The sequence below is a fragment of the Falco biarmicus genome, chromosome 6, assembly GCF_023638135.1.
Source record: "Falco biarmicus isolate bFalBia1 chromosome 6, bFalBia1.pri, whole genome shotgun sequence".
Taxonomy (NCBI): domain Eukaryota; kingdom Metazoa; phylum Chordata; class Aves; order Falconiformes; family Falconidae; genus Falco; species Falco biarmicus.
In genome coordinates, this window is record NC_079293.1 from 86,244,113 (window position 1) to 86,263,781 (window position 19,669).

At 43.9% G+C, this 19,669-nt stretch overlaps 1 protein-coding gene across 2 annotated transcripts in view; it reads left to right on the plus strand.

Moving 5' to 3' along the window:
* The first annotated feature begins 5,541 nt into the window (after positions 1 to 5,541).
* Positions 5,542 to 19,669, plus strand: part of EFCAB2 (EF-hand calcium binding domain 2) — a 32,252-nt gene continuing 18,124 nt past the window's right edge. Inside the window, exons 1-2 of one of the 2 annotated variants that reach the window (XR_008822660.1) lie at positions 5,542 to 6,324; positions 16,994 to 17,132. Coding sequence is in view for 1 of the 2 variants with exons in the window: in XM_056344167.1 (XP_056200142.1) it covers positions 6,297 to 6,324 (28 nt within the window). In the remaining variant the exon portion in view is untranslated. The remainder of the gene's footprint in view (positions 6,325 to 16,993; positions 17,133 to 19,669) is intronic. The other variant, XM_056344167.1, reaches the window with a different exon arrangement.

A 19,669-nucleotide genomic window follows, 5' to 3' on the forward strand; every position in this document is an offset into this window, starting at 1 on the left:
TACTGGGTTTTCTTATACCCAGATTCATTTAGCTTTTGATTATTACTAACCTACTGAGTACAGCAACATTTCCATGCCCAAATAATCTTGACAGATGCTCTAAAAAGAAAGTAGTTCTGCTACTCATACGCTAGGATTTTCCTAAGTATTAAAAAGTACTATATCATGCCTCATGTAAACTGATTAAGTGCCATATATGATCATTCAGATGTATAACCTTAGTTCCTCCTCTCATTCCAAAGCTAACTACTCCTGTGTCACAGCTGACGGCTTTGTAAAATATACTCTGGGCCAATTTACTCATGCTATGGCCTTTATACACTTAAATTGCACGTTATCATATAACAAACAAATGGAATAAGAGCTTTTTTTGAAGGTTAGCTTCACGATATTGGTAACATAAGCATAATTCCAGTGTTCAACATTCCCATTCAATTGTGATTGTCCAAATGTCAGTCTGAAACCTATGATTTTGTGTTTTTCTCATATAGCTCTATTTTTATACAGCTTCTAGTTAACTACATTATTAGAGGGCCTCCCTTAAATATTAAACAACGATCAAAGAGTCTTTCTCTTTTTTTAAGAACACCAAAAAAAGCCTTCTGAGTTGTATCAAAGGCCCATCTCTTTAAGTATCCTTTCTTTTCATGGGGCCTAAAGCAGGTGCTCAATGGGGAACCAGGCAAATGGATATCTGGGATACTCTCTCCCTCAGCCTCCTGCAGATGGTTCGTGATCCGAGGATCACAAGGTTAATATGTTTGTGTTCCTGAGCTAAGGGCGTTAAAGAGTATTTCCGTATATTCAGTGCCACTCATGGGGTTTTCTTCTTCTCTTCTTCTCTTCTGAAGTACATAAATTTAGTGATGTGATGGTGTGTTATTTGGGGATTTTTTTGGGCATGTTATTGAAAACATGTGCAAAGAACTTTTTCAAAAGAAACAGAGAAGGGAAGAATGGAGTTTGCATTCACGTTGCCAACGTCACTGCTTTTGTCTCTTGCAGGAGCAGTTTCGCTGATGATGTCTTGCTGCTTCAGAAGTCACTCAGTTCTCAATTTCAAGCTGCTGGCTGACACCTTCTAGGCTCTAGAGAAATACAGGTGACTTGGATATGAAAACCAAGGTCTTCATTCAAGGAAGCAGGCTTTCTTTACCAGTACGGGGCCCTTGAACTTGGCTCGGTGTTCAGTGGTGAGCCCCTGCTGCCTGCGGAGCACGGGGAGAAGTACTCATGGCAACCCGTGTTGCTAGGCAGATGGATGATCGTGTTTTGTTCCTGCCACCGTGTTCTCGGGGATCCTGGCTTCACTTCTAGATATAATTAATGGTAATAAAGTCTGAAGGTTAAAATATGTGGATCTCTAGGGCCATTTCTGTGGCTGGGTAGGATGGGGAACAGTATCCTGCACTTGCATATAAAAGCAAGAGATTTTTTTTCTGCTGCAGTTCTTCAGGCATAGTCCCAGAGGCCGAGCACTGCCAGTAGCTCCTTGACATTGAGCAATATTGCTGAGGAAAAGAAATGCTTCCTTTTTCCTAGTAACTAATTTTTAATGCATGTTCAGTCACTTTTCCTCAAATGCAGCTTTGCTGAGGCTGGACAGGAGCAGCTAAAGATCTGTAGGATCACAGCTGTATACGAGCAGCAGGAGATAATTTGCCAGGACAGTTCCAAAGCCATCCCATGAACTCAGAAGGATTTGAGATGCTGCTATTATAAGAAGCCTTCAAACCTGTTTTTTTCCCTTCCTTCCTTCTGAGTTTTGCTTACAGACGCAGCCAGCCACTGAGCCTTCTCCCTGCAAAAGAACATCTCACTCATCCTGCCTTCCTCCCTGTTTCTCCCTCACTTCTAATTGCATGGTCCAACTTCCTGGCTGTGCTGATTCAGATGCTTGTCAGACCCTTTACTGAATTTCTTAATATGGCAGAAAACTATTCACTTTTTAATGGATTGGTTTTCTACTACTTCAGTGACTCATATCTGCTCTCAATGAGTGGCAAAGCCAGCGCAAGGTAGAAGGAGGATGTGCAGGCAGCAGTAGAGAAGGAAGAGCAGGACCTGAAGGAAAAGCTGGATCCTCCCCTTCTGGCATCGGTGAACTCCAGGAATTGTAACCTGACATTTTATTTAAGAGATCAGATTTGGGGCTTCTAGATTTATTACCTGTATGAAAAATAATGGAACTTCCTTGCCAATTTATGTGCTTTTTGCTGTTCTGTAGGTCATAGCAGGAAGACTTTTATTTTCCAAAAAGAAATCAAAATGATGACAGATAAGGTTAATATGAAAATAGCAGCAGCCTGGAAGAGGTCACTGGTAGAGAAAGGAATGGTGGGCATGCCTATTTGTCTGTCTCTACCCACTCTGTTAAGCTTCTCTTCATCTGGTCCAAGCACAGGATCAAAGCCTGCAGTAACAAAGAGAACAAGCTAGAAGAGAAGCTGTCTTCCCTCCCACACATCAAGGAATGAGGTAGCTGCTCTCAGTGTAATTTACCCAAAATCTGAAGGGAAAGATACAGCACAGGCAAGACAGGATGGAATCTTTTTCTCATTTTATCTGGTTGCTGTGCATCATTTGCGTGAGCAGATAATGTTTAGATAATGCTCTGTTTTGAAGAAGCTGTTTCTGAGTCACTCAGATCAGCTGCTTATCGGAGAGGAAGAGTGGAATGAAGATGCCAAATGCACTTGGGTCATTCATGTTTTACTGAGGAAAAAGGGTACTGCGACGTGGAAACACTCCCCGAGTAGTAGGGCTGTACTATTTAGCTACAGAGCAGTTGTAGGTAGACTCCTGTCACAGAATCGTAGCTATCCATTCACTCCCTCTGTGAAGGACAAATGAATACTCTGCTTTGTGCCTTCAGTTATACGGTCCCCAGGGACCCACAGAGAGAGTTAGTTCTACAGTTGAAGGTCTTCACCAAGCGTTCAGGGTAAAGATGTGTGCAAACACTGCAATCCCGGAGCCGTGGGGGGACACACAGCTTTGTAGGATGTTATTATACCTCCTTGAACTGCTTCATCTTTTACATCACTTCTCCTATTTTAGAGCTGGTTTTTATTGCTGAACAAAATCTCTGAACATATGCATGGAAAATATACAAAATGTGTGCTAGGACCCTGATAGCTGAGAGGAACGTATGTGATGAAATTAGGTGCAGAGGCAAGGGTACCTTACGTCTATTAGAGTCTTCAGTAGATTCAGGCTTTATATCAACAATGCTGGTTTCTTCCATATTTTCCCTGAGATATTTCCTGACATTTTAAAAATGAAAAATTACAAGTTTAAAAGGGTATGTTCTCTTCAGAGGAGCGCTTTAAAGATCTTGCATGCAGCAGCTGATATTTCAAGCTGTTGAATTAGTAGTTCTGGGTTTCCTTTTGTACTTGTCTGTGCCAAAATGTGATTAGTTGTTTCAGCCCACTCATACATACCCTTGGTTTGAGATGTCTGTGCTTTAAGTTAGAAGGGAAACAGTCATGTGGTTCAGGTCCAATATTTGATCTGCATTATAATTGTTAACATTTTTTTCCTGCATAGATTTTTCAGGATATGTTGCCAGGAAATGTTAAAGCAGTGAGTTCTCATTTTGAAGTGCTTTCTCATTCCATATTTTGTTCTGCTCCTGGAGACAGGCAAGACACCAAAGCCCTGTGTGTCAGGAATTAGGGAAAGCAGGGGAAACAGGTGCTGACACTTGGCTGCAAGCTGTTGAAAGCAAAAGGAAACTCCAGGCTGGAGCAGAAGATGCAAATGAAGCACTTTACAGTAATTGTCCTGAGTGGAATCTCAGAACAGCCAGGACAGTGCAAAATAGCGTTTGCTGAAGTAAATCACGAAAGATCCTCCAGCTAGGCTAAAGGTATCAAACTTAACAAGTACAAACATCCAGGCTTTGACCGATACTTTTATATACTCATAACAATGCTCTCCCCAAGGAGCTATTGCAGCAGCTCGTGAGGGCTGGAGTCAGCTGCTACAAGGGGATGTAGACATTGTGGCATACACAAAGTGGCATAGCCGTTTCGTACTTCAGAATTTCCCCTTTCTTGATCGACTTCTACACACTGCTTTTGTTACTGTCCCTCTTCAAGGAAAAAGACAGGCATGTGTCACATAGGAAAGGGTGGTGAGGAAAGCCAGACGCCACCCCGGGTGAAATTGCTGGGAAAATGTTAAAGTGGCCTGAGTGGAGCTACTGTCTTACTGCGTCACGTTTGCAGTGACTCGCTTCAACTGAAAGGCTGCTGTAAAAATGCAAGAATCTGAATAAATTTTCACAATAGGCAATATTTGTATCTATTTTAAAGCTGAATGTTGTTCATATTTTGGGTTTGAATTTGGCGTGAAAACCTGAATGTCTACAACAGGATTTTTAAAAGCTTTTATTAGGGAAACGTGGTAAACACTTTGAATTAGCATTTGTAGAAGAGCTGTAAATGTCCTATGATGAATCAGGTGCTCTGGAAAATGATGTAAGAAATCTAATGCTGGGCACAATATTCAAGAACATGAAATTCCACATTTTGGGTAGGGAAGAGGTAAGAAAGCTCTGTCCTTACCAAAACAACGTATTTCTCACTTTTCTTCAGTTTCAAACACGTGGATCTGATCCACCACCATAGATCTATAAACAGGAAAGACAAAGGTCTTCTGGGGGGGCGGTGGGGGCGGTGGGTTTGAGGAAATAAGAAATGGGACCCCTGTAAGACCAAAAGGTAAGGGCCTTTCCTTGTGCTGCTCCTGCTGCTGCATCCTCTAACTTTGGCTGCCATGCTGTTTTCACCAAAACTTCTGTTACCAATTTGAGAGGAAGCAAATCTATGTGACTTCTGTCGTCCAACACGTAATCTGAAATATTTAGTTAGCTTAATAAACTCTTCAAGACTGTAGATAACCTTTTAGAGGGATCAGCTTTGTTAGAGAGCATAGTCAGCTGTTTTCCCAACAAAGTAATAGTGTGTTCTCTTGGGTATCTATTACACCCTCTTTACACTGAGCCTCATTCAATAAAACCCCACAATAAGTGGCTGAAAGGCAAGCAGCAAATGTTAAAATGTTATAAAAAAAGTGATTCTTTTAAAGCAAAGAAACCCTATTTGGGTTCAGTTTGGTTTTTGAAGTTTCAGGCTTCCATGAATACTGAGCACACTGTAACTGTTTGCTTGAGAGGTGGAGATGAGCACGCGAGGAGTCATCATCCACACGGGCTTTGCAAAAATTTAACATCTGACAAACAAACACCTGCTGTGGCGAGGACGAGGTTTTAGTTCTAGGAATTTCATAAATATTTATTTTCTATGAATATATGGTTGCATCTTGCTGGAATATTAATATTTATATTTTCTCTACTTTCACAGTTGTTTTAGAGTCAGAAGAACCAGGCATCGCAAACGTGTCTGCTAAAACACACAGCTAAATTTAAACCACAGTTTTATTTAATATCGCAAAGACAGAATATTTTAGCTGTTTCGGCATGATCGTATTTAGAATAAAATGTTCTTTCACTTTCTAAAGCTCAGATACACAGAAATCTCTGCAATTGCTGGGAAACTCTTATTTTTAAGAGAAAATACCATGCAGTGGCAGGTGGAAGGGCCTCAGCTGGGAGCGGGGCTGCAAGGGCAGCGGTATCCAGCAGTGCCCAGCAGTGCCAGTGATGCCCAGTGGTGCCCAGTGACACACAGGAGCACCCAGTGACACCCAGTGGTGCCCACTAGTGCCTAGTGATGCCCAGCGATGCCCAGTGATGCCCAGCGGTGCCCAGTAGTACCCAGTGACACCCAGAAGTGCCCAGTGACACCCGGGAGTGCCCAGTGATGCCCAGCGGTGCCCCCTTGCAGCCCAGGTGTGGGATTCAGTCATGTTTTCCATCTCTCTAGCACAGTGGCGGGGAGGCGTGGGGCCTTGGGCCGGGGCTGGGCCTCTGCACCGCGATCCAGACTCTGGGCCTGATCGGCGCCCTGGGCCTCTGCACCGGGATCCAAATCCCGACCCTGATCGGCGCCCTGGGGGCCGCGGCCGTGGCTCCGGGCCCGGTGCGGCGCAGGAGGCCGGCGCGCAGCGCCTCCGGCCCCTCTCATTCGCTCTGTACCCCAGCAGGCAGCGAAGGCGGCCGGTGAAGGCCCCCCCGGGGCGGAGGAGGGCGGCGGAGGGCGGCAGCGGCTCCAGCCCGGCCCGGCCCGGCCCGGCGGGCACCTCGGCGCTCCCGGGCAGCCGCGGCGGCGGGAGGAGAGGGCCCGGCCAGGCCCGCGTCGCCATGGCGACAGCGCAGGGCCGCTGGCATGGCGGAGCAGGCGGGGAACGGCGAGGGTAAGGCCGCGCCGGGGCCGGGGCCTGCCGCCCTGCGGGGTGTGCGGGAGGGCCGCGCCGGGCGCCAGCCGAGAGGGGCCGGGCCGGCCGCGGGCGGCGGGAGAGACTGCGGCTGGCGGGGCCCGGCTGCCGGGCGCTGGTGCCGGGTGGCACAAGGACACGCACGGAGACACAGACATATGCCTGTACTTGTGCGTGTGTATACACACGGGCGCATGTACAGGTATATTTACACACACGTAGAAATACACCCCCTGCCCCCCCAGACCTTCCAGGGTGGCCGCACTGCCGCCCCCGCCTCAGGCCTGGCCTCCCTGAGGGGCGAAGGGTGCTCCCCCGGCTCCCTGTCCCCGCCTCAGGCCTGGCCTCCCCTCAGGGCCAGGGGTGCACCCCGGGCTCCCTGTCCCCGCCTCAGGCCTGGCCTCCCTCAGGGCCAGGGGTGCACCCCGGGCTCCCTGTCCCCGCCTCAGGCCTGGCCTCCCTGAGGGGCGAGGGGTGCTCCCCGGGCTCCCTGTCCCCGCCTCAGGCCTGGCCTCCCTCAGGGCGAGGGGCTGCTCCCCTGCGCTCCCTGCCACCCGTGCCACCTGCCCGCTGCCATGTCACCCGTGGCCGGTGCCACCCGCGGGAGGTGGCCACGGGTGCTGGCAGCCGTACGGCTGTGTTACCGCCAGGCAGGCTGCCTGGGCGCGGATGGCGGCCTCCTCACGGCACAGGGTGGCTTCCAGGGCAGCAGCATCCTGGGGACAGTTGGTCATCGCCGCTTGGAGGCCTGTCTGGATGCATCGAGCTCTCGCCGCCAGGAAAAAATAATCTCTGCTGCTGATAGCACCGTGCCTTATTTTTAGAGGCAAGCATGTTCTACTTCAGGGAGTGTTGCCAGAAATTGTGTTTTACAGGCTAAAGGTAATTCCTTCTGCAGGGATATTTGGGTATGGTTTCAAGGAAAATGTCCTTTCTGTAAAACTCGCAATATTGTGGCTCCTAAAATCCATCCTTTCTGTAAGTAAACTCGTGTGTGTTGTAGTAGTTTGCAAATTCTGGATGTTGTATTTGAAATAATCTAAATAATGGATTATTTTGTACTATTTAGGAAAAATCTAACATAGTCTGTAGAAAAGTCCTGTATAAATAGTTGCTGTGGATGGTGCTGAATGAGTGATTTTGGTAGAAGTATTTCTAGCATGGACTTCACAGTACAGATATTTTACAGAAATTAAGAGGTCAGACTGATGTAGCATCAGTGAGGATTATTCTGAAAGTATAATATCTTTTATATTGTTTTTCATTTTTGTTTAGTTTTGTGAAAGCCTACTTTTTGCATCTTCCCAGTTTTGCAAATGAAGCTGAGGCACAGGGCTGGCGCTGTGATAGAGATGGTAGGATAACAGCCTAGAAGCCTGCCAGACCATCTGAGAAGAGGGAATCTGGTGTTCTGGCAGGATAATAGTAATATTGGGAAGTTCTGACTCCATATATTTTGGGCACCTGTATGTATGATACTGAGATTTTGAACCATTTTGTCAATCCATAGGCAGAAACTCTCAGAGAGGGGAAGTTGTGGGTTTTTGATTGTTTGATTAATGGCTTTTGATGTTGTTTTTGTACTTTCAAAGTGAGAATACTTTGTAAGAAGTTTAATTACTGTATTTCTGAAGACAGATTTTTTTTTTTACACTTGATGGTTTTTAACCCTGTAAAACACTGTTCTCAATAGAGTATCAGGTGTCATCCTCTAAAGAAAAGTTTCGCTGTAATCCTAAATAACCTTGACCCATAAACACCATTCCTGGCCTCACCAGACTTCCCAATGGATCATGGAAAGTGACATACTGGGCTGTGGTTTCCTATCTGTAAAATGAGGACAATAACCTGTATCACACAGACAAGGCACCTCACTCATGAGAATCATAGCATGTTATTAGGCAGACCAGTTGCTTGTTGCCCTGTAAAGGTGTCTCATTATTATAAACACAGTTGAGGTAACCTAACAGTCAGCATCTCATTAAACTGCGGAAGCAATCCCATGAGAGTTAAGTCGCTTACACCCATTTCAGAGTTGCTGTTAGACTTGCAGATAGCAGTTAGAGGGTTAATTAGGATTCCCCGATTCTCATAAATCATGCTTTCTTCTGAGGAGCATTCCACATCTATGCAAAATGCAACTTTATTATGCTTCAAACAGAACAATAAATTAGTGGTATTGTCAAATAATTAGTCTTTAGGGTATTCCTTTCAGTTCTTTGTAGAGCTGCAGTTCCACCAGCTTTCATGGTAAAGGTTTCCCTTGGGTCCTATTATTTTCAAGTTTTGTCTGCTTCAAAGTTAAATGCCCACTTAAATGATTTACAGATGTGCATGATGTACTCAAGGAAAAATGGTGAAAGGCCAAATCCTGCAACCTCTTGTACATCATGTTACTCACATGTGTATTACCCTCTAACTTATGCAAATCTTGTGAATAAAGGCTTGTATGTGCGGAAGTGTTAATGGGATCATGCCCATACTATCTGTAGTTACATGTTTTATGTATGAATTTGTATCCTACATTTGTGCTTTCAACTTTATTTAATGCTTTTTCTTTATACCCATCTGATTAAGCTAGACTCTGCTTATTCGTTCTCTTCTGTGTATTTGTTCGTATCTTCCCTCCTATTGTGTGGTTTCTTTCCCTTTTTCTGCTACTTAATTCAGTCTGTTCTTCCATTTGCTCTCAGATACTTTCTTTTTAATTTGACATAACATGTCAGATTTTCTAAGTTTTAATATCTCTGATCTCAATACTGATTTTACTAGAACCTGAAAGCAAAATGTCAGACCGGTAGTGCCTGAAGTAGAACTAGACAGAAGACAAGGCATATTTTTCTCCAGCTGGGATTTAAGACATCAGATGAAAGTACATAAAGGAGAGAACGCTCAGTGTTCCTATATCGTTATGGTAATGTTATGTAATTGATCAGTATTAGAGTTTTTCTAAGACTGTATTCTTTGTGCCAGTCAGTGCATCTTTAAAATGCAATTAATAAGTCATGAATTGTAATCCAAAAGAAAGTATATTAAATAGTCTGAGCTCCTGTTTCACCCACTTATATCCATATAACACCGAATAACTAGTTCTGGGTAAAAATGTCCTCCAGAAAGGTACCTGACTGTGGTGCAAAGACCTATGAAGATGGACACTAACCATTCTTCAATGATGGTTTTCTCTGGTATATTGATTAGTAGCTGTTCTGGGTCGTTTGAGTTACAGCTGCAATAATACATAATCAGGACCCACAGATTCTTTTCCCCACTTACTAAACAGTCATGTGGAGGTTGTTAGTGGAGATGGGAAAGAGTTTCCCCCCCAGTTTTAGTGCCTTATGTAAATACAGTAACAGTGTGTTCAATCATACATATATATATATATATGCTCTTTAACTGCCTGGCATGCTGGTGAAATCAGGGATTTACATTTGGTAAGAGCTAGCTACATATCCCATTCAACTCCTACCTTCTTGCAAAGAAGCAGAGTTACCCCTGCGTCACCTGTCCTGCCAAATCCTCCCGTGTCTGGAGGTGGAATCTGAACCTCCCTTCTCTGTGTCACCTGGCTCTGCCTGGATTCTGTACTGGAGGTACTGAAAATGTCGTGTCAGTGTGCATTCTCTTTTAATAAAGTTGGGAGTCCAAGCTTAGGCTTAGAGAGCCTAGTAGCTGCCATGAGCGCTGTAGGCAGTCGTAACCATTAATTCTGCTTGGAGCACACTTAATTAACATGAGAGTTTCAAACCTGTCACAGAAAAGCACTTAAACTGTGTATGGCTTTGGGGAATCCTGCTGAATGGGATAATATGATGCACATGATGCTTAAGCATATGAGTACATTTAAGGGTCTTGCTGTATGAGGACTTTAAAATGTATTTTTGAGAATTTCACAAATAAGCATCAGTATTTGAAAGGTACTAAAGCTCTGGATTAAACTCTCACAATAATCCTTCAGGCTAAAGTAGTCCATCAGACAAATTACCTCTAATTTAAAAAGTGGCAGTTTTTCATTTATGGGAAAAAATACAAAATTAGTACAGGTAGTTAAAAATAAGTAGCTTTCATAGGGCTCAAGTAAGCAATATTTCAGCTCTAGAAGAAAATCTGAATATATGAGATCACTTAGGAAATCAGTGTGCAGCTTTATCACAGTGGAATTTACTTACAGATGAACACTATGAATATTTTTATATCCTCTTGTTGACATTGCTGTGAGCAATTACATGAGGAGAAAAATTTATAGTTTTTATTAGACTGTAATGCAATTTAACATGCACCTTGACATCAATCTGAGTTATGTTTTAATATTCGTACTCATTTGGGAGTGAAACAAAAAATAAATTATGTCCATCTCCCATGGACAAATGCAGACTGTAGATCCAATCCTCTTGGCTATACTTTTGCAGTAAAAGTTGATCTCAGATGGATGTGGAATAGGTAATTGCAGATTGACAGGTTTCTTGTTTCCATGGTGCATAAAATGGCAGAAGTTTTTCAGTTTGGCTCTACTAGCTGACTTATTGAATAAAAAATTGGCTGGTGTGCAGAAAGGCTTTAAACTTTTTGTCTTTTAAACAATGCCAACCAGCAGATACGTGGTGCTGACAGGGAGCTTGAGAACTCCCACAAATTATCTTCCCAACAATAGTTAACATGTTATTAAGAATTTCCATGTCTACATACTAATTATTCTGAGATCTGAGGGGTTGGGTTTTTTTGTTTTTTATTTTTTTGCAGTATAGGAGTACCTTTATTTTGTGTGAACAGATATTGCTTTGTTGCTATTAGCAATAAAACGTGGCGGGCTAAAGGTTCTGTAAAGAATACGGTCTTCCAGTAACAGAGGTCTGACATGAACCTGTTGTCAAAGATGCTCAACATTTAGCCCCCAGATGAGAGGTGGCTGTGCAGACAGGGGTGCTGGTCACACCACTGCGCTGCCCTGGCCAAATCCTGCCATGAGGTCTGGCTGCCACTGCTGTTTTTCTGCCATGGGAGTATGATTGAGGTGAGGGGCAGAAGCTGAAAATAGCTCCTACGCATTTTGGGAGGTATCCTAAGGGGAGAAGTAGCTGTGGCAGCGATGTCCCAGCCCGGCCTGTGCAGAGGTGGCCACAGCGATCGAGAAGGGCACGAGACAGTCAGAGATGGGGTTAAGGGTGCTGCAGGAGGTGGCCAGGGGAGCGGGGAGCTCCCCATGTGGACCTCGCAGGTACCCAGTGCAGGGGTAAAAGCTCTTGGTACAGTAAGGGGCAGGAGGTCCCAAACCTACCTCTGCCTGCCACAACTTTTGAGGTTGGATTACGTGACAGGTCCCGGGAGACAGTTTTATAAATTATCTTAAATTGTAAATGTCCATCTTCTAAGAAAATATATACTCCCAGCTCTTTTGGAAATGTGTCATCCTTACTGTTCCATAGGTGTGGGTAGTACGTGTAATCCCCATGAATGTAAAATTGGAAGGGATTTCCTTGAGTCCAGCCTGGGGCTGTGACCAACCATAAATTTCAAAAGCTTACCAAGCTCCATTTTATGGATGGTAAGGATTATTGTGTCACTGGTGTAAGGTCCCAGGAGGTTCTGGTACTGTTACTGCTGATGGTCAGGTTGAAAACTGGATGTGAATCCTGAAATTTATCCATTGTATCCTTTTTCTCCCTGTTTGCTAGCTTTCTCCTTTAGCTTAGCCTGCCGCAAACAGCTATAGAAGTAAGTCTTATTCCCCATTGATGATAAACGTGAACGTCTTAAATTTGTCAGCTGAAATGCTGTTCAAATTCAGAATATTATTCTTAGGCAAACAAAAGAAAATTGGAGGTTTACATTCATTCACGATAGGTAAGAAAGTGATTTAGCAATGTAAGTGATAACTTTCAAGACAGCTCCTTAAACAACAAGCAGCTGCCGCAACCCCCTGTAATCCCTTGCCATTTTGTTGCACTGTAACAGTCCCTCTTCCTTTGGTCAAAGCCCTCATGCCAGAGTAGTGCAGGTAGAATTGCAACCAGTCCGTATTTTTTTTAAACCCATTTCAGACCCTGTCTAGCAAGTTGAGAGGCTTGTGACATGTTATATAATAACAACATGTATTAAAAGTCATACTTAAACCCCCTCATTCTCCCATTATATTGTAGACATTAGGGTTCTTTCAAAAGAAGAGAGTTTACAGACTGCTGTATTCTAGCGCTGTGGTGCTGCAATTAAACTTTATAATGGCTTATGTTTACAATAAATTAATTCTTGGAGCACTAATACCCACTTGATTCTGGTCCCTGGTTCCTGACCACTTGAGCAATCAGCGTCTAGAGGCAGTTCAGCAGGCATATTCAATTTATGAGATATTTGGTGCAGCCACACATGCAATTAGATGTACCTGCACGCTGCTGGTGATGAGTTATACAGTGCCCTGTTGGGGCCATCCTGCATCGTTGGCAGAGTGAGCTGCTGTTGTGGGGCACGCAGCAGCATGTGAATTACTGCATTTTGGTGGAGCTTGCTGTGGTGCACCTGTGTTTTAGGCTGTGAGTGTCAGAGTTGTCCTTTGTGGCTCTGCCAAGCGCTTCTGGGGTCAGCACTGTGGAAAGTCCAGGAAAAATGGAGACAGATGCCCTCTGCGACCACACAGCATAGCAGCATGGATTGTCTTCTGCCGGTGTCGCAGCCTGTGTAGGCTCTTCCTTTTCAGCAGCAGCCGGAGGTATAGCAAGACTCTCAGCATCACCAGGAAAGCTATATATCCTCACAGGGCTGTTTGCTGTTGGTGATGAAAGAGAATATAGGTATGGGCTAGGCATAACTCTTTCATTATATCCCAGGTGTGGCTGAGATGAAAGATACAGAACAAATTGCAACAGTGGAGATTACTGTTTTTGCCAGCTCTGAGCTGCAACAGGAGTGCTGTCTGGTACAACTGCCGGAGTTGGGATTTCAGGGATGTGCAAGACACCACTAATGGAGATTTATGCTGAGCTTATCTCTGCCTTATGAAAAGGGAAACTGCGTGCAGCCGGTATTGACTTTAAAAAAAGTGTCACGATTATTTTTTGCAGGCTAACAAATGTCAAGCGCTGGCATAACTTTCACTTCACTGTAGGAAGGATAACATTATGACTTTCCTCAAGAGAAATATAAGATATTAATTGTATATTATCTGTGAATCACAGGCATACAGGAGGCAATCCAGATCTGTGTATAAGTGGGACTTCCTTGCTTTCTTTGCATGACTGGAGGTATATCTCCACATCCTCTGCTCAGAAGAGAAGATCTTTATATCAAAAGGAAAGGATTTTCCCTCATTGTTCTGCAAGTTAGTGTGACAAAGCGTGTTGTTTCGTTGCTCTCAGTGTGGGTTGCATACAAGGGCAAGTATTTGGCAGCTTCTCTGTGGACACTAGCTAGGAGGAGAGCTTTGCTGTCAGAGCTGGAGCCGTGTAAATGATTAGGGTGGGTGATACTACTCAGAGCTTGCTGCTTTGGCTTATGAAGCTCTAGGCTCCGTGAAGTCCACCACATGAGTAGCTGCAAAATGATGATGTGCCTGGCTGGCTGAAATCTAGGTCGTAATTGAGACCTGTTAGGTCCAATTTGGTTACGTGTTTCTTCCTGAGAGCCCTTATTGCGTGCTGCTTCCAAAGTAATAATCTACAACAGTTGGGAGACCTATGGAACTATGGCCAGCTGCTTGGGAAGATGAGCAGGGCCAAATCCTGAGAGCCACAGTTGAACATTTCATGCTGTGTCCTGATTGTTGCTCTAAAAATGTTACAGCTGCTCCTGGCATAAAATGTTTGACAGCTTATGGAATGAAAATGCGTGTTGTTATGATCCAGTTCTCAATAGATTTTTCTGTTGTGTAAGGCCACTGGAACTGTCCCATCACAGAGTCTTGGGGCCTGTCTCATCCAGCCCTTCCCTCCAAGAAGTGCAAAAAGGCAAAATGGGTGTGAGGAAAAAAACCATGTTTCAACACATGACTAAATATTAAGGGGAAAATCACCAAAACTGGCTTTTCTGCAAGGACTCTGCAACAACAAATGCACAAAGTGTGGGCAAACAGACTTATGTGAAAGCTGGGAAGAGAGAAACCACTATGGTCAGTGTAGGTACTGTTGCATTTTGAAAGATGCTCAGGAGGACTGCCAAGCGTTTCTGCTGTAAGTAGTGATGACTCCAGATTCTTTCAAGCTCTAAGAGATTATTCCTACTTTTTGTCTGAGGTGTGGGCATACACAGGGCATACTGTGCATGCCTGCTGTTTCCAAGTACTATGTATTCTCCGGTGGATGTAGGCAATAAGCTGTGTGTTATTGTTCACAGGACGACCCTGCATTATTTAATATGTGTGTGTGTGTGTGTGACAGTGGGTTAGGATACAAGGGCTAAGGGACTTAAGAAGGTCGGGTCAGGGCATTAGCTGTCACTATTGACTGTTTCAGAGCTCAGAGAGACTTTGTGCTCAGGGTGATAAGAATCTGTGAGCTGTAGCTATGAGGGCAGAGCTATGAACTCTTAACAGCAAGGCGCTTGTCACTGGGCGCTAACTGCAGTACCCCCAGCAGCCAAGGGGACAGTGGGAGATGGCAGGAGGAGCCTGGGGCTGTGGCTGGCTGGAACTGCACACAGTCCTTAGGGCAGTGGTAGAACAACAGTAATTTGGAGTTGGAGGAGGTCTAGGTGCTAGGTATTGGCTCGTGCACTGCCTGCTACAGGTAGTAATCCTCCTGCACAGTATCACCCTGGCTGGTCAAAACAGAGAGCAGAACACCTGCCTGTGGTGCTCTGTGTGTGGGAATCCAAGTTGCATTGCCATTCACTGATGGAAGGGCTTCTGCCTACTACTGCCAGCGAGGCGGTGGGTGATGGCCTCCGCTGGACCTTTTTCCTTGCAGATGTAAGAGGGATGCTGTAGCATGACTTAGAAATTACTCGCTAGAAAATTTGTAAGAATGTCTTGCATTTTTACCCTGAATTAGGCCAACTTGTGGTTTTCTTTTATGATGTCTTTTTTTCTGGGTATGCTGCTAGGTCTAGAGTGCTTCATCAGCAAGAAAATTTACTGCTGTAGCCAAGTCCTGGCCCCAGCCTCCACAATTCCATTTCCAAGGCTTGGACTAGCCCATCTCAGCTAGGTGCTGCTATGGGCCACTGCCTGGGCTTGCAGCAGCTCAGGAATCCTTGCAGAGTCTGTCTCATCTTAATTTCTTTAACCTGGAACACAGTCATGCTATATCCCTGGTGTATGGTCATACCAACCAGCCAGCCACTGCACCTCCATTTCTCCTTTTCGGCAGATGCAGACCAAATCACAAACTTGTTTTGTGCAGAGAAAGTAGGAAGGACCTCCATCCATACCATTCCACCAAAAAGCCCCCAAACCTGAAAAATGGATCACTCATCAACCCTCAGATAGTGCTTCAGGTTTGAGAAAATTGAACTCTTGAGTATATCTAGGGTGTTCCTTGGTCATTTCCCAGGGTTGCAGGCTTCTCTGCTGATGCTTATGAAGAGTGGTGCTTTAGTATATATAGGTATATATGTAGATATAGCATATCTACACAGATTGTGTACAGTAGAAACATCAGGGCATATTTTGTTGAGCTTTTCCTGGGAGGCATGAAGTGCTGTCACTGACGTGGATTGATACGTACCTGTGTTGCATCACTCAAACTAACTGCCTACAAGGGAATGGATTTTTCCCTAGCAAACCGTACGACTGTAGCATCCTTCCCCAGTATGTCCCAGGGTTGTTAGACTGTGCTTGCCCTCTCCAACAAGCTGCTCAGGAACTCTTTGAGCAGCAGGAAGGAAGGATTTTCTTGCCTGTAGGGCCGGGGAGAGATTAATCACACGCAGCACATGAAGAAATGTAAAGATGATGATGACAAAAGCATAAAGCTGGGAAAGGAGGTTCAGTAGAGCAAATGGGTGCTATCCCGGAGGGAACTCTACTCCAGGGTGAAGAAAGCAGAGCTGACTGGCAGTGTGAGCCACCTCTGCCTGTGTGCATTTCTGTGTAAGGAGCTCAGCCAGGCAATAGGAAGGGCAGGGTCGTAGCCCTTACCACATCCTCAGCATGTGCTGCTGCTTCCTTTTTCAGTGGCACCAGACTTGCAGTCCATCTTCCATATGCCTTCCTCACGAGCAAACCCACCCCATGTGCAGCCCTGAAGAGCACTTAGGGGAGTTTTACAGACTGTAAGGAACACTGTATGACATAGCAGGATTCCAGCCGTGACCCGGTCCCACTCAGCCACTCGTAACATTTAACATTCCCCGCCCTTCTTCTCTTCACTTGCAAGTTCTGCTTGTTTGTAAATAGTTTCAGTAAGTTTTGACTACGTTTGCTTTGCATTTTGTGTGTAGGAAGTCTTTACACCTTGTATTTCTTCAACAAACAAATTGCAATTCTCTGTTCTGGGGACCTCCAGAAAGTACTGGGTGGAACCAGGAAAATTAATGCCTCTGTTACAGAAACCTGAGCGCAGCGGGACTGTCAGGGTCGCAGTAGAGGAAGTGATGCAGAAAATAGTGGTTTATTGGTCCCCTCTAACATACGGACAATTCTGTGTTACAGCAAGCATCTCTTCAGGAATTTGGAGAGGTAGCAAGGGTATCCCTTGTAATTTGCCCTTCTCCATTCCCACAGGCAAATGCATTCTCTACAGCAAGCCCAGGCAGTGGTTGCAGTTCCACTGGGGCTTCATGCTGACATACTTTGCCATCTGCATCCCCCGGCTTTAAGAAGTACAGCGCACCTCTGGGCAGGGCAAGCAAAAAGGATCCTGGTAAGGATGTGGGAGTCAGGTTTACTACAGCAGCTGTTCAAGTTGTTATATCATTATGACTTGGGGCAGATAGGAGTGAGTTATCAAGTACTGAGGATACAGAGTGGTCTCTGTGGACTGGTGCGGGGGCTGTTTGCCCAGCACAGACCAGGCAAAATAATGGCATCTTGCAAAAGCAACCAGAACTGACAGCAAAATAGCTTTGATGACCTGCAAGGATTTGTACCACAAGGGAAAGAAATATTTTTTTCATTGGTGGTGAACCATATTTGATCCAAAAGGGAGGGCAGTAGACAAGATTGACCATGACCCCAGCACTTCTGGGGGAGATAACTTGGACAAGAACTTTGTGAATGGTGGATATTCTCTTTCAAATCAGTGACACTTTAATAAGAACTGTGTTTTGGAGGCAGTGTGAACTATGGATTTAAACACCTTTGGATATACTAGGTGATGAAAGGCATTGGCTATGGCTTCTTTTCCAGCTTGACATGGCATCCTCCATGGCCTGTTTTGTTCTGTGTTACAGTGTCAGTTAGATAAGAATTTTATGAGCAACGAGAAGCTTGACTGCATATCAAGGCAGCAATAGTTTCTATACTTTTGTTTCTCAGCAGTTGAATTAGTTTGTTAATTGCCTCATTAGTTTTGTTAGGTTTGGTTCCCATATATATTAAAACATCTGAATCTATGGTAGATTAGAATGTCATGGCATTTATAATACCATCTACTGAACAATCAAAACCTAGGATAATAGTCAGGATATCTTGTTTTGTCAGGTAGTTACTGGCAACTTGTAGCTCCATTAGTTGCTGCAACTGACTATCACAGACTGGATATATTTCACATGTTGGTATATTGTCACATTTTTTGACACTGAGGTTGAAATGCACAGTTATGTCATTTTTTAAGTCTTTAATGGATTTGTCAACTTCTAACTGAAATAACCAAAATATTCCCATTGTGGTTCTGTGGATGTGAACTTTTTTTTTTTTTTATTACTAACATAATTCTAGAAAATAATCTGTTCCACAGCCAAAGCTGGAGTCAAGATAGTGCTTAATGTTTTACAGCACTTTGTTATATATTTTACCCATGTTACAGTTGTCTTATGTAAAGAAGACAAAAAGGAAAAATTGTGTTTAATATTTTTGTGTCAGAATTTGAAGCAGCTTTTGAAGTTAACTTTGCCACAGCCTTCATCAAACTGACAGCCTGTATTTTATTATCAGACATCAAATTAATTACCTGATTTTTCTAAAACTCTTATTTGCTGCTGGTAGTTTTGTTCTCATGGTTATTTGTATCATGTGCCATGGGGTTGTGCAAAGATTGTTCTGGTCGTTCCACTCTGAGAGCTCCATTCTGTGTATCTATTTTTAAATATAGTCCCTTTATTTTTATTCTCCATTAGTTTTCCATAAGGCAGTTACTGTGATGGCAACAACCAAGTAATTTTTCAGCTCTCACATGTACTACCATTAGGAAAAGAGGTATAACAATAAGGTGAGGTTATGCTCTTAGTCCAAGGTTGCTCACAAACATAATGATGAGTGTAGGGTTTTGTTTTTGTTGATTCACACTGATGATGGGGTTTGCTTGCATATCTAGATACCACATGGTGTATGCTGGGATGAACATAAACGATAGGGAGCAGTGATATGGCTAGTTCTCAACAATTCTGAAAAACACGAAATAAAAGATTTTGCTGTTCTTGAGAAATCATTTTTACTTCTTTCAGAATGCTTGAAAGTGACCTCTGCAGAAACCAGTTAAGCTTATTTATTCTTTCTACACAAAACTAAAATTCAAATTGCCCAGGTATCATCTGTGATCACATGGAATGCTTCTTATCCAGGAGAGAAAGCAGCATCCCTTTCCTGAGTCTGCAGGCCATAGCCTGGATTCCCAAATTGGAGTAGGTGCCACTGTCAGTGAAGACCTCAGCCTGGTCATTTCTTGGGAACTCGCATATACCAACTTTCATAAAGCGGCATCTTTTACCTCTTAATTCAATCTGAATGGCTAAACTCAGGTGACACATTTCCCATTGGTGACATCGATACTTTGTGTCAACCTGTTCTCTTCAGATTACAGTTCAGGAATGGGCTTATCCCTTCTTTGGAGGAATCAAGCTGCCTTATAAACCTCTTGTTTTTCTTCAAAGTTGGTTTGATTAGTCCTTGCAGAATGAAGACTCTTCAATAAGCACATACCAAATTATTTTGTTATGAATCACAAGACACAAAGAAACAACACTGCATATTCTGCAAGCTTACAGCTTAATCATATTCCTTTCTTTTCTGGTAGCTAATATATTAATATCATACATGCTATAGGAGGTACAGAGTAGAGAAGAAAAATATTTCTCTTGCCTCAATGTTTTTAGTGCACAGCATACAATTATTGTTTCAGCATATTAGGCTGATTGTACATTAAGGTTCCTCTGGAATTAAGAGGGTCACTAGAAAAAATCTAAGGTATGCCTTTTCTTCTACAGTGGAGAAAGGTCTGGCCAATAAGTCAGATTCAAATGG